Source organism: Podarcis raffonei, chromosome 12 (genome assembly GCF_027172205.1).
Source record: "Podarcis raffonei isolate rPodRaf1 chromosome 12, rPodRaf1.pri, whole genome shotgun sequence".
NCBI classification, from domain to species: domain Eukaryota; kingdom Metazoa; phylum Chordata; class Lepidosauria; order Squamata; family Lacertidae; genus Podarcis; species Podarcis raffonei.
Window position 1 is genome coordinate 43,555,706 of NC_070613.1, and position 15,018 is coordinate 43,570,723.

Sequence of the window (15,018 nt, forward strand, 5' to 3'; positions counted from 1 at the left end):
TTGCAATTCACTGTTCATAATGTCCAAAGTGGGCTTTGGATACAGATACAGAATGTGTCCTTGTACCACTCTGTTTAAGGTGCAGCAGTCTATGCATCACCTTGCCATGATGCCGAAGTTCATAATTTCTCAGGTTGCACTATGAATTTGTCCAGTTTGTAGCACTCAGAGGTATTACATACAGTTTCCCCTGTGAAATTCTTCTTCGGCTCAGGATGAAAAATGAGATTTTGAACATGCCTTGTCAGCGGCGTCTCACTGTAATTACTTTTGTCAAAATGTTGGACGTTAAACATAGCTTAGCAAGAGCTGTGCTCTGCAAAAGCTCTTAATGGCTGATTTTAAGACTCAAGGGAACCATGTGGTTCCTGAACTATTGGTGCAGTGGGTTCCTGTGCCTTGGGAGCAAGTGAATTGTACTTTTTCAGAACTGTAGCCAAGGTTTGTTCTGGACTACAGAATGTGGTTAAAGAGGAGGAAGTTTAACTACAGTCTTGGGTTCAGATGACATATTAAGCCATGATGTACGTGAGAGAGGAAATGTGTATACAGTCGTACCTTGGATCCCAAATGCCTTGGTACTCAGACATTTTGGCTCTTAAACACCGCAACCCCAGAAGTGATTGTTCCGGTTTGGGAACATTCTTTGGAACCCGAACTTCCGATGCAGCTTCTGTGGCTTCCAATTGGCTGCAGCCAATCAGAAGCTGCGCTTTGGTTTCTGAATGTTTTGGAAGTTGAACAGACTTCCAGAACGGATTCCGTTCAACATCCAAGGTACGACTGTATTATTATTATTATTATTATTATTATTATTATTATTATTATTATTATTTGACTTTATATACCGCCCTATACTCGGAGGTCTCACGGCAGTTCACGGAAAATATCACAATATATAAAATCAAAATAAGAACAATAATCCAATAACAGCCCCCTCCCAAAGAGTCACATTTTAAAAGGATATAGGATGCCAATCAGGTCAAGACACAATATATATGCCAAGACAATGCCCAAAGGGACAGTGCTGTCAAATGAGGCCCCTGGGTGCCCACCCTAAGGCTAGTTGGAACACACAATGATTGAAAGAGCATACTAACTAACGAGACTGTAAAAATCAAACTTGCTCTAAGAGCACAATCATAGCTAAAAAAACCAAAAAAACCTGAGGCTTGACTTTCTTCTTGCCTTCCATTTTGGGCGTGGAGTCTCTTTTCCCCTCCTCACTTTTCTTAATGATATAATGATATATTAAACAAGTGCTTTTTATGAATATCCAATATGCCAGAGTTAAAATAAGTGTAGTAGAAACAGCTTTTTGTGCACAGCATTTAAAATGAGGATAAACATGAGGATAAAAACAAGCTAGCTAGCCCTTCCACCGGGTTTGGGTTTTTTTACATGGTAATAATAGAATTTGTGACAAACAGTTCCAACAGGTAGCGTATAATTTTACAAAAGGGAATAATTCCTAACGCTTTACAACATAGATTGCCAATCCCCTGTGGCTGGAGTGATTGGGCATCTTTGATGAGAAGTGAGTAAATAATTCATTCCATTATGTTAATCTCTCCCCCCCCCCCATCAAGAACATTGCAGGGGGGAAATGTGCACTTGGTAAGACTCTTCTAAAAATGGATTAAAGTGAGAGCTAGGTATTCTGTAATTGGAAACCAAAAGGAAGCATTCTGCTGTCTGTAGCCCCCCACCTGGGCAAAAAGGGAAATTCTGTGGTTGGAATAAATCAAATCCCAGGTTTCCATATTTTTGTCTGTGTTGTGTAATTGATCCTACTCTAGCTTGTCATGGGGAGGGGATATGTGTTGTTGCAGAGAACTGGAGCTCCACCCCCCTCTGAACATTCAAAGCCCTAGGTTTTGTAGTAAAATATCCCCCAGCTGAATTGGATCGACTCTGCAAATCAGCCAGCTAGCGCAAATGTTTGCCTTCGTGAGCTCAGCCTTTGCTTTCTAAGAATTTTCTCTAATATTTGCCTCAGCTGAGCATTTATATGGGCAAACAAAAGACTCCCAGCAAGTTCGTTGCAGAGAACGTAACGTAAAAGAGGTGCTAAGAGAGACGAAGTCAATTCACTTTCTCATTCCAGCGAACGTTCGTTGGATGAGGAGACTGGAGGGTGGCCATTCATGACTCAATTCCAATAGATATGTAGCTTTTCCCAGGAACTTCTCAGTGGGACTTCCTAGCTCCTATGTTTGTTATGAATAGTCTTCATCTATTGGACCAGAGGAAATTCCAAAGAGTAGGGAGGTTCAGGTGCCCCTCTAAAATATTTCCTATTACCTCAGCTTTCAGTCACAGAATATTGTGTATAGCAGAATTGTTGATCTTTTCAGAATTGTCTTTGCCTCCCATTCACTGTCCCCAATGATTCTTTCCAGAGTTGCCCTGCAGTGGGTCAAAGTGATATTGTGTTTGTGTAGACACTTTCTTAATGTAGGGGAGAAGCTGGCTTTGGAGAACCCCTAGTTTAATTGTTCTCACCTGCCATTTAGCAGCTGGCCCCAGAGTGAGTTACAGCAATCTAAAATTTAACATAATAGCTAAAACAAAACACAGCCGTAGGAATAGGGTGGGCTGTGATAAAATATTTACTTTCATCAAGCTATATTTAACAGAAATTAAGATACATAGAGAACTTAAATAGCTACTAGTGGTTTATAATCAAAACATTAATGGTAAATATGAAAGTTGTGTTAACATTGTTATTTGTGGTAGTGATAGGACAGCACCTGTCTCTGTTTTATTTTCTTTCTCAACAGTCTTATTTTCCTAGCCTTCTTTCCTGTGATCTTTTTCAGTTAACAAAAAGTTTCAGTCCTGAGGCCAGGATGAGTGATAAGCAGCTGCTGTCTCAGTTTGTACAATTATAATTCCTCTTTGGGTTGGTTGACTCACACCTCCAGAGGCAGAATTCATCACCTTCTGAAATCAGCCCGTAATTGAGAGAACTGCTGAGTCTCTTTTTTCATCTCTGAAAATACTCTCTCCTCATACCTTTAAAACATTAGCGTTATTGATTTTGAAGTTCAACAGGGTTTAGGTATATATGATGACATAATAAGCCTAGAACAATGAAAGCTAGTCTTTGTAATGGGAATCCTTGCGGGGGAAGTACTTTTTATTTTGTTTTAATCCTACTTTTCAGAGAGAGAAACCCGTTACATGGGCGGCTGGCAAATGGCAGGCTTGCATTTGCAAATGATTTGCCTGCGTCAAGAGATTGTAACTGCTCTTGTTTGAAAACAGCTTTAATATAGATGGGGAAGATTTTGCCAATAAACACCGGTTGGTATAGGAGAAAGATGCTTGAGCTTTTCTGTCGGTTGCAGTGCCATATGGCTAACATGCTGAAGCCTAGGAGTGAATGAGAGGGATGGGAAGCTAAGAAACAATCAGATCCCACAGGAGCCTTGTGGAACGTGTATCCCTCAACAAGCCTGTGCTGTGGTCTTGAGAACAGAACATCATGTACTACTTGCTTGAGCATGTATGGAGCATAGACACAGAGCGGGAATTCTTGAATGTTGATGAACAGCTTTCGAAAGACTAGGACAAGGGTAGGAACTGGATCTGGCTGGCAGGCCAGAACCTTATCTCTCCCTCACCCTGTGGGCTATGTTTGTCAGGTGGGCATGCACAGAGCTTTGCAGGTGCCACTGATCAGCTGGTGGGTGGTGCAAGCCACATCTTTACCTGCCCTTAGTCATATATGTGAATTACACTTTAGAGAAAGGGTGACTAGAGGGCATAGCTGTCAACTTACAGATTTGATAATAAGGGACCAGCAGCCTCAAAAATAAGGGATCAGCAGTCAAAATAAGGGATTTTCCGGGCACAGGTATGTTCAACTTCTGAGCCCCTCTGAGCCAAAGGCAGGAAGCCCAGCCAGCAGCGAAATGAAGCCTCATCAGTAAGGGACAGCAGCGGGACATGGCACTGGGATAAGGGGCTGTCCCGCCAAATAAGGGACACTTGACAGCTATGCTAGAGGGAGGGCATGATAGAGCTTTGTTGAAGTATGCCTTGTGTGCAGAAAGTAGATAAAGAGTTTGTCTTCTCTCAACAATAAGACGCAAGTCTGGAGCACGTCTCATGTTAACTAAGAAAATTTAGCTGTGTGCTGTTCTGCATGATTTGTCAGTGTTGCTGGTGTGTAGACACTGAGCAGCAGATCAAGCCCACCCACCCACCCCCCGCTCCATTTTGCAGTGCATATCCTATGGTGGGCTCAGGCTCTGCCTTGAAATATATTCAGACGGTTCTCATTTCGAAACCATTTTCAGTCTCCAAAAGATCCTGCATCGTGGCAAAGATTATAGTTGGAGGTGGTAAAGATGGAAAAGCTCCGATGGATCATCCATTCTGTCTGCCTGCATATCTGTCTGCCTGCATTGTCTGAAGTGCTCTTTGTGGTACGATTTCCCCTCTTGGTTATCCTGGAAGATTAACCGATCAGTGGGCCACAGAATCTTCCTCTATGTCAGCTGAAGCCTTTTATGCAGGTTTAGAAAGACAGAGACACCACAGAACCATTTCTTGTTGTATTTTACGTGGTGTTTTAAGCTGTTTGGTTGTTCCCCACCCTAAGACTTAGTCAAGCCTTCCTAATTCAAAGCAAATTTCTTCATGAAATCCCCATCTTCTTTACAGACTTTAAAACAAGAGTCTCAGAGATCCATCTTCAATTATATTGAATTATTTAGAATTTCTGGCAGACGTCACTATTACATATGCTCTGGATGAAAGGTGTCACTAAGCTTTAAAATATGACAATTGTTACTTTCATTTTTCATTCTGTTAATTACATTCCCCCCAAATAATAACCTTGATCATCATACCAATATAATTTTAGCTGATGCCCACGAGTCACCTTTCAAATGCATTTTCTTTTTTCCATCCTCTCAACATTTTCCATCAGTATTATCCACAGAAGGAGAATATGATTTCCCCCCCTTTTGTCACCCTCTCAGCTGATTGATTGGATATGCTACATATTTCCTTTATGTACGTCCTCATAATGTACACATCACATTTCTTCCCAGTAAGATCTTAATCAGAACAGGTAATGGCCTTCAGCTTTCTCATTAGCAAAATGGAAAGGCACCTTAACAAATCCACTAGAAATAAGCCCTTTTAATAAAAACTCGCGGAAAAAAGAAATTGCAATATGCCAGCCAACATGGAATCAGTTTACTTTAAATGATTTCCGACTAAATAAGCGATGGGGGAGCATAGGAGAAAGACTGCCACCCATTGTACATACTGAGCAAACATTTTCAGACTTAAGTCATCACAATTACCTGACAGGTATATAATTTGCTCTTCAGTGGCTGCAACCCAGTGCACACTTACTTGAGAGTAATCTCCTTTGAACATAATAGCACTTGTTGAGTTAACATGTGCTTAATGGCTTTAGGGAGAATTAGGGACACGGGTGGCGCTGTGGGTTAAACCACAGAGCCTAGGACTTGCCAATCAGAAGGTCGGCGGTTCGAATCCCCGCGACGGGATGATCTTCCGTTGCTCGGTCCCTGCTCCTCCTAACCTAGCATGTCAAAGTGCAAGTAGATAAATAGGGACCGCTCTGGCGGGAAGGTAAACGGTGTTTCCATGCGCTGCTCTGGTTTGCCAGAAGTGGCTTAGTCATCCTGGCCACATGACCCGGAAGCTGTACGCCGGCTCCCTCGGCCAATAAAGCGAGATGAGCACCGCCACCCCAGAGTCGGCCACAACTGGACCTAACGGTCAGGGGTCCCTTTACCTTATGTGACATGAGGCACATTCAGAACAGGGGGGGGGGGGATGTATGAATCTTGAAACCATTTCTTTTTCATCATTACATCTTGCTGTTTTCTGTCTCTTCTTTCCTGCAACCTTTCCTCCCTCTTTGCTTTGCTCCGAATATATTTCTATACCGAATGAAACTTTAACCAGAGCAGCCATTGCTCACTTCCTTTTCCATCAAGCATTTACCAGAAGTTGTGTGTCTCTTTCAGTCTGTCTGAAATTATTTACGATCAGCGCACTGAAATTTCAATGTGGAGACAAGACTTGATTAATTCCTTTCCCATAGAAGTGGATTGCTTTCTTTCCCCCAGCGCTGATTTCATTAAATGCTTCTTTACATTAAAATTCCCAGCATTGATGTTTGCCTTTAGATTGAGGAGGGCAGTAGAAGGGGCTGATGCAGTCAGCTGCATTAAATGGCTGTCTTTATGAGCTGGCTAGGTGGGCAAATTGGTGCTGAAACTTTTTCCCAGATAAAATGTTGGTTTTGTAGAAAAATACTTCAGTGGCATTCTATTCCCTCCCACTCCCAAATACATTGAGGCCCCCTCAAAGTGGGATTGATTGCACTCCAGAGGGCCACCTGAACAAGGAAACACGCACATATCTGTATCATAGCTGTCAACTTTCACATTTGAAAATAAGGGATCAACAGCCTCACTTGTTCCGGGGACAGTCTACGGGATATCTAACAATCCGGGATAGCAGCGGGAAGCAGCGGGAAACGGCACTGGAATAAGTGAATTTCCCGCAAAAAAGGGAAGGTTAACAGCTATGATCTGTATGTGTTAGTGCAATCAGAGTGGCTGGCGAAACCCAGCCAGATGGGCGGTGTATAAATAATAAAGTATTATTATTATTATTATTATTTATTAGATGTGCAAGGCAAGATGCATAAGGAAACAATTAACTGTGAAACTGCCCCACTCCGGGGCTCTGTGTCTTCAGACACTGATTTTTCTCACACTCGTGGTCTGTGTGGGTTTGCAGAAGTTGTGTCTACATGTAAATTAGATTCTCCGTGGAGCATTAATTAAAATGCTGAGGATTAATCGCAGTTCTTTGTGGTGGTTACCAATCTTAGATAGCTGCCTCTTTCACAACAAGCACACCAGCTTCTGCTCGCTCTTTCATTAAAAAACCAAACATTTTTATTTGATTAGTTACAGTGCCAAATGCATATCCATAAATTGAGATTTCTCTGAATCTCGTGACTCCCCCCCCCCCGCCCAATCCCCTCCATGTGTCCTATGGTCAACATTTCCAACTGCCTGTTGTTTCATAGTCTATGTTTTGTATCTATCCAGATTGTCCATAATATCTGTTACATTGCAAGTGGGATTAAAATCCTGCTAATGTTTTCATCTTCTTACAGTGGTCTCCTAAATAAATTATGAACTTTCCCCATTCTTTCTTCTGCTCGCCCTTTCAAAAGCAATTTGTAACCTAATTCCAGAACACAAATACTGAGCATGTATATAAAGCTATAACAGATAAAGTGTTCTGAGGCAATGGCTTGATGCAATTTAAAAGTGTTTGAGTGCTAGTGGTGAATCACCTGGATTCTGCAAAGTGGTGCTCAGCACTAAGGTGCATCCCTCCAATAGAGCCTGGTGAGATAATTCACTGGTCGGAGCTTCCACTTCCAGGCCATCAGCCAGGAAAGGACTCAATCTCATGGCACTCAACTTTTTTCTGACTAAGCACTCAACAGATTGGGCTGGTAGGTTGCTTCCAGCGGGGAGGATGCACTGAGTGTTGTGGAATTTGCTGGTCTTTGTGGCACAGCAGGATTTAATGGGAGGAGCACAGTCCAAACGAGAAATGTTGTCCAATACAACATTTTGTACCCCTTTGCAGGCCTTTCTCCTGCCTTAGATAAAATGTGAGGGAGCAAAACAGGAGATGATATAAACCCTCAGTAAATTCACAGGTGTGCTTCCCTTCCTGATTTCAAAATTTATTTTAACCTATTTGACCTTATTCATTTTGTTGCATCATCTGTTTTTTCTGTCCCTAATCTAGAGAAAGCTTCATTTTCTAATAAATTCAGTACAGAGGTCTCACTAGATTACTGTGGCTGAAACAAAGCTGTTAGCAATTAGTGGGTATTTCCTATAAGTATAGGATCACATCCTATATTGGATAAGTATGTATTTATGAACCACCTTGTGCATTTAAAGTACTGCTCACCAACAAAATGTCTGCTTTAATTGGTAATGTTTTCATAGTGCAGCCATCACAGGAAGCAGCCATAAATCAATTGTGTCCAAGATTTTTGCAGAGCAGATGTGGTGTCATAGGTAGAGTATTGCACTATGGCCTAGGAGACCAGGGTTCAAATCCCCACTTGCTATAAAGCTTACTGGGTGTTCTTGGGCCAGTCACTGTCTCTTAGTCCAACCTACTTCGCAGGATTGTTGTGATGACAAAATGGGGGCCAGAAGGGGGGGGGGAGAATGTACACTACTCTGAGCTCCTTGGAGGAAAAGGTGGTATTTAAAATATAACAAATCAATAAATAAGCACATACTTGTGACAGTATAATGGGCAAGCACCATCAGTCAAGTTAGGCTAATTCCCAGTAATCTGCCCAATATATACAGAGTTTCTAGAACCAATAATGTAGGTCTGCATCTCACATTATATTTCAAGCCATGGGTGTTTTCATTCTTGCCATTCCTGAATCTGCCCATAGGAGTAGGGTGGGGTAATTGTGTGAGAACTATAGTACCTCCCTAAGGGAGAAAGTCTAGGCTGAATATTTTCCTTGGCAAAAAACAGATGTGTCTTGTAATGTAGCTAGAGTGTCACCCTGTGGGATTCAAGTAGAACATCTTCATGTACTAGTTTGCTTGAGAGCTCCATTACTTGTGGCATGTAGAAATATATTTGGTGTCAGAATGGATAGAATGACCTCTAAGGTTCTGTGGTGTGAGCTGTCCCCAGACCCGTGGCCACCATATCTGATGCTGAATTCTGTGTTACCCAATTGACTAGGATTATGATGCGGGTGGTGCTGTGGGTTAAACCACAGAGCCTAGGACTTGTCGATCAGAAGGTCGGCGGTTCGAATCCCCGCAACGGGGTGAGCTGCCGTTGCTTGGTCCCTGCTCCTGCCAACCTAGCAGTTCAAAAGCATGTCAAAGTGCAAGTAGATAAATAGGTACCACTGCGGTGGGAAGGTAAACAGTGTTTCCGTGCACTGCTCTGGTTCACCAGAAGCGGCTTAGTCATGCTGGCCACATGACCCAGAAGCTGTATGCCGGCTCCCTTGGCCAATAAAGCGAGATGAGCGCTGCAACCCCAGAGTCAGTCACGACTAGACCTAATGGTCAGGGGTCCCTTTACCTTTTATGCAGAAGAAGCCCTTTTAATAATATATGGTGCCTGAGCAACAGGAGACGGGGAGCAGTGGCTGCAAATCCCACAAAACAATGGGCGGCTCCTTCTTGGAAAAGGCACCTGTTGTTGCTATGAAAATTGTACCTCGTGAAAATTCAGGGCAGCAGCATGGTGTTTCTGAACAATTTGCACCACCTGCCCCCCACAGTGTGCACTAAATGAAAGTAGGAATGGGTCTCATCTGGTCCATTACTGCTTCTCACTTCAGCTCTTCTGATGGCCGACACTAACGCTGGATAACTTTGAGATTTCTCCAGGTCTGTCATGAAAAGGGCCGCCTCCCAGACCAGCACAATCCTTCCTTGACCCTTAGGCTGCACCATGGCAGCAAGAGGCTGCCCCCCTTTGCAGACAGAACTTCCATCAAAATCAGGATATTATTGCCTGCATGGATTTCAGTATCAAAATATTCATGTTCTCTTTGCTTCCCTCCACTGTGACTCTTTTTCTGCCTCACGGTGTTGTGTTGGTGTAGGTGCAAGAATTCAAGGCTCATTTGAAAAGAGATGTTTTAAGCCACGTTTTGTAAAAAAAGGTTATTAGCTTTTCCTATTTCAGCAGGTAAATCGGGTCCATATTTTAATCATTTTAAGACCCAACAAGCCACATTTAGGGAACATTTGGATATTCTGTGCCTCTCTGAAGATAACAGGTGTTGGAGGTGTCTTGCTGGCGTGGATGAGTATTTTTGTCAGTGAGCGAGAGAGTGGCGAAACAAAGCAATGTGACGACTTAATATTGATAGGACATTGAAGGATTTGAGTAATTTGTTGCCTTCAGCCAAATTCCTCTACAAGCAATACAGGAAGGGAATAATGCTGTAAGAGTGTCAGAAAAACACTCATAATTAAGGATGTATCTATAGCACTTGAGGGCAAGAGCTTTTCAGGAGGATTTCTAATGTTGATAGCTAAGACAACTTCCTGGAAATTAAAAACAATTCATGCGTGGAAGGAAATCAAGTTAGCGGCCTCAGCTATAGAAGGGGAAGCTCTGAGACATCTGTTCCTTTTCTTTCTTTGGCGTTCCCTGCTATTCCCCCCCCCTTTCTTTCCAGGTCTCTAGACACTTAATTGTTCTCATTTTAAATAGCTGTAAGGTAGACTGGATGAAGGTGGCGATCAATTACATGAATGTCAGTTTGGTGACTTTTCCTGCAAAGTAAACAGGTTTGGGAATGTGTGGCACCAAGTTGGAATCTCCACGTTACTTACTGAGGAGGAATCACAAAGGCTTCACTTGTGCTACTCCTAAGGGGTGTTAGTCTTCTCCATTTTTAATGCGTACAGGGGTCAGGTGGGAAATAACCTTCAGGGTTCAAAGGCCAAATGCATGCTATGCTGTGCTAGCACTTTATCAAACATGAATGCTTAGCTTTCTCTGGGCCAAAATAGGCATGATGCTAAATGCCTACATCTTATTCTCTCTTTTTTAATGTACAGCAGTCGGCAAAGCTGTGTGTGACTTTTTTTGCTTCTGTGAAGCACAGTGCTGTGAATTAATTCTTTTCCTCCACAACCACCACAGTCCTGACAAAAATCACCTGCCACAGGCTGCCATCAGGCCAAGGAAAAACCTTTGGTAGCACCAATGGTAGCGTCCCTTCTGGGCTTAATAGTGGCCACCAGAGGGGAGGGGATGACACTGGGATGTGGGTGGCGCTGTGGTCTAACCCATTGAGCCCCTTGGGCTTGCCGATCAGAAGGTCGGCAGTTCAAATCCCCGCGGCGGGGTGAGCTCCCGTTGCTCTGTCCCAGCTCCTGCCAACCTAGCAGTTCAAACACATGCCAGTGCTAGTAGATAATTAGGTACTGCTACAGTGAGAAGGTAAATGGCGTTTCCGTGGATTAGCTAGTTGGACTGAATGCGTTTAGAATTTGAATACTTTAGCAACCTCCAGGGCCGGATTTAGGTTTGATGAGGCCCTAAGCTACTAAAGGTAATGGGGCCCTTTATCTGTCCAGCTGTCCTTTGTCAACAACAAATTGTTGCTGTTTTTTGTGTTGAATAGATGCTATATGGTAATTTATGGACCTAATAGGTATCTAAAGCCATTTGCACATAACAAAATATGTATTTTATCAAAGTAATCGTTGAATTGAAATACAATTAGTACATGTACATCCAGTTCCCCCCCCTTTAATTTTTTTGGGGGCCCCCAAGAGAGTGGGGCCCTAAGCTATAGCTTGTTTAGCTTATACGTTAATCCATCACTGTAACCCACACTTCATCTGTCACATTGGAACTGGTCAGTAGACTAGAAGCCCCAAGGTTATGTGATGCTGCTTGCTGAAAATAATTGGGTACAGTGCAATGAACATTTCTACAATAATTTTGCATTTGCCTCGTTCCAGTATATGACGGCTGCTGCTCCTATGCAAGGGACGTACATCCCCCAGTATACTCCTGTGCCTCCAACAGCTGTCCCTCTTGAAGTAAGTCCACTTTGCTTGTGTTTTCACCTTGTTTCACCTCTTTGGGGAAGCATCTCTTTAACTGTTTTTAAGGATGGGACCATCTGCTTGTATGGTGTAGCTCCCCTTAGAGAAATACACAGGTTTGGTTTTAGTTTTCACCGAAGATGAAATGGAACCTTCTGTTGGGTAGTTCAGTCTTCATGGGGGGGGGGGGTGGCAACAGGAACAGGTAACCAAAACCAGACATCAGACCACAAACACAAAGGAGGTTCAAGAAAAGAAGGCTGCAAAAAAACGGGAGGTTTGATGCTATCCTTAGCATAAGGCTTTTGCCCATAGCTGATTTCTGAAAGCCCTTGAGACCCACCAGAAATCGTGACTGAGCAAAGGAAACCTTCCTCTTGTATATATGCAGAACTGGGGGCTGCTGCACTGACTGAGTGCTTTTTCATCCTTGATGAAGGATTTGCTCCCTCCCTCCTTGGGGCCGAGTCCTGCTGCTGACAGTCTAATGAGTAAGTATTTGCTCGGCTCTGTGGACCACCAGCTACCCGGAAGAGCTGACTTCTGCTGCTGTTCATCTTCATAAGGCCTTCTGGACAAACAAACAAACAAACAAACAATAAGGAAAAAAGGGGACCCTTGAAGGGAGAAGAAAGGTGGTGTTCACTCTTAAATCCATGTGTTTCTTTTTGGTTCTTCACAGTTTTATCATAGCCTACTTTTCACCCAGTTATATATATATATATGTGATGGGCACAGCATGGACTCAGTGATGGTGTCTTGAACTATGTCTTGTTTACAGCTGTCACTCCTTGGATAGCTGAAGATGCTTTCCCCCCAAGAAGCCGCATTGGCACGCCTCTGCTATAAATATTTGGGCTCTGCATAAAAGACTTCTACACCGTGTTGCCTGCAAATAGCCGTTCTCCCCAGTGATCACCTCACAACTGTTTTATCCATTCTTTTGAAAGCTTTGCAGTACAGTGGTTTTTCACTCTCTATCATGTTTTGCTGTCAACTTTAATCCTTACATTCCATTTGAACACTCTTCATAAACCTTTATAAACTAACACCATGGTATATATTTTTGGGGAAAAAATAATGATGATAATTCTGAATTTGGAACTCTGAGCATTAATTGGCTACCTCTTCAGCAGAAAAAAATAATCTTAGTCACATAGGATTCAAGAAAGAATGAATTTGAGATTTTTAGAGCTATTGCTACAAGTTATGCATGTGGAAGTGCAATAACAAAGCTATTTTAAATCAGTAATATGCCTTCACCGAATCACAAATTAAACCAGAAATGCTTCTGAGAACTATTTTTTAAATGTTTTCTTTAAATGTTTTTCAAAATAGCAAAAACCTATTCCCGCAAAAAAATACTTTCCATCAAATTCTAAAGTATAATGTGCGCAATTTTACAAGCCACAGCAAATCACTTCATAATGCTGTCGTGTTTCATCTTTCCATTACCTATGCAGAAATTACCTTTTAAAAACGATCTGAAAAGCCCTTGCATTGTTGCCCAAAGCATGATACAGAAAGTGCACTTTGTGTGTGTCGCAAACCCGACATGCCTGTCTGGTGGGTCTGGATTCCGATCTCACGGCAACGAGAAAGGGAACACCCTCATTGGGTCAAATATTAAATCGCTCTGAGTGTGATCCAAATCAGACCAGCCATGTGTATGTGACGAAGTAGAATAGCCTGGAGAGTGTGGGTTTCAACACTGCATTTGTATGGGAAGAGCTTTCTGCAGGTCTTCAGTGCAAAGCTGCAGTCTTGGCATGCCTCTCTATTCAACGTGTAGCCTTTGTGTCCTATCAGCATGCTGCTTCTGTAATCCCTGACACTCCACAAAATAATGCAATGATGCACCTGGAAAGAAATAATGAAGCTGGTGAGATTATATACCGCCTCTTTTCTCCAGTATGTCACTGGTGTTATTACAGACAGTAAGATCTCTTGTGCTCCTGTTCATCTCCTCAGGGTGTTGTCGCCGATACCTCTCCACAGACAGTAGCACCTTCATCACAGGAAGCCAGTGGTCAGCAACAACAGATGGCTGTGGAAACGTCCAGTGAACATGCACCCACGTATTCCTACCAACAGTCAAAGTAAGTTGACGGCGTTCGTCGAATGTGAATCGGGAACACATCATAATTCAGAGGAAACATTTTGAAGTGGCGCCGGTTAATAGGACAAAAGCAATTATGCATTGTGTAGGGACGCGGGTGGCGCTGTGGGTTAAACCACAGAGCCTAGGACTTGCCGATCAGAAGGTCGGCCGTTCGAATCCCTGCGACGGGGTGAGCTCCCGTTGCTCAGTCCCTGCTCCTGCCAACCTAGCAGTTCGAAAGCACGTCAAAGTGCAAGTAGATAAATAGGTACCACTCCGGCGGGAAGGTAAACGGCATTTCCGTGCGCTGCTCTGGTTCGCGAGATGAGCGCCGCAACCCCAGAGTCGGTCACGACTGGACCTAATGGTCAGGGGTCCTTTTACCTTTACCTATGTGTGTGTGAGAGAGAAGGAGGGCCTGTCTTTTATTCCAATTTTCAAAACAGGGAATTGAGAAAGGTATATTAAGTCTATTGAAACCATACCAACAATGAAATCAGCTCAGTGCCCACCCTTTCATTAAAAACAGTCAGTTCCCCAAAGCCTTTTTGAACAAGAACATTTTCACCTGCTGGCAGAAGGACAGCAAAGAGGGAGCCAATCTAGCTTCTCTAGGGAGGGAGTCCCAAAGTCTGAGAGCAGCCACCAGGCTCATAACCAGCATTTTGAATTGTGCCCAGAAACAGATGGATAGGCAATGGAGCTGCTGTAGCAAGGGAGCTGTTGCTCCTGGTCGACAATCTGGCTGCGGTTCTTTGAGCCAATTGAAGTTTCTGAGCACTTTTCAAAGGCAGCCCTGCATAGAGCGTGCCACAGTAATCCAAACAGGATGTAACTAAGGTGTGTGTCACTGTGGCCAAATCAGACACCTCAAGGAGCAAGCCCAACTGTTGCACTAGCTTAAATTGTGCAGATACACTCCTGGCCACTGCAGAGACTTGGGCATCCATGTTCAGGGCTGAGTCCAGGAGCAAGGCCAAAATGCAAACCTATGTCTTCAGGGGGAGTGTTATCCCATCCAGCACAGGCTGAATCCCTATTCTGCCTTCCAGCTGACCAAAAGCACATCTATCTTGTCTGGATTAAGTTTCAATTTGTTCCCCCTCATCCAATCCATTACAGATGACAGACACCAGTTTAGCACTGAAGCAGCTTCCTTGGGTTTAGGTGGGAAGGATAAATAGAGCTGACTGATTTAACCTTACTATTATTTCCTTTTTTTCCTCACTCCACACACAGCTTCCTTGTTCTTCTAGAGCA

The 15,018-nt window shown here is 43.2% G+C and overlaps 1 protein-coding gene across 8 annotated transcripts in view; it reads left to right on the forward strand.

Moving 5' to 3' along the window:
- The window catches only part of RBMS3 (RNA binding motif single stranded interacting protein 3), a 752,431-nt gene that overhangs the window by 727,273 nt on the left and 10,140 nt on the right, over positions 1-15,018 (forward strand). For 7 of the 8 annotated variants that reach the window (XM_053409861.1, XM_053409864.1, XM_053409862.1 and 4 more), the window contains 2 exons: positions 11,571-11,651; positions 13,629-13,756. In XM_053409861.1, the coding sequence (XP_053265836.1) occupies positions 11,571-11,651; positions 13,629-13,756 (209 nt within the window). Of the gene's footprint in view, positions 1-11,570; positions 11,652-13,628; positions 13,761-15,018 lie in introns of those variants that run through there. The other variant, XM_053409869.1, reaches the window with a different exon arrangement.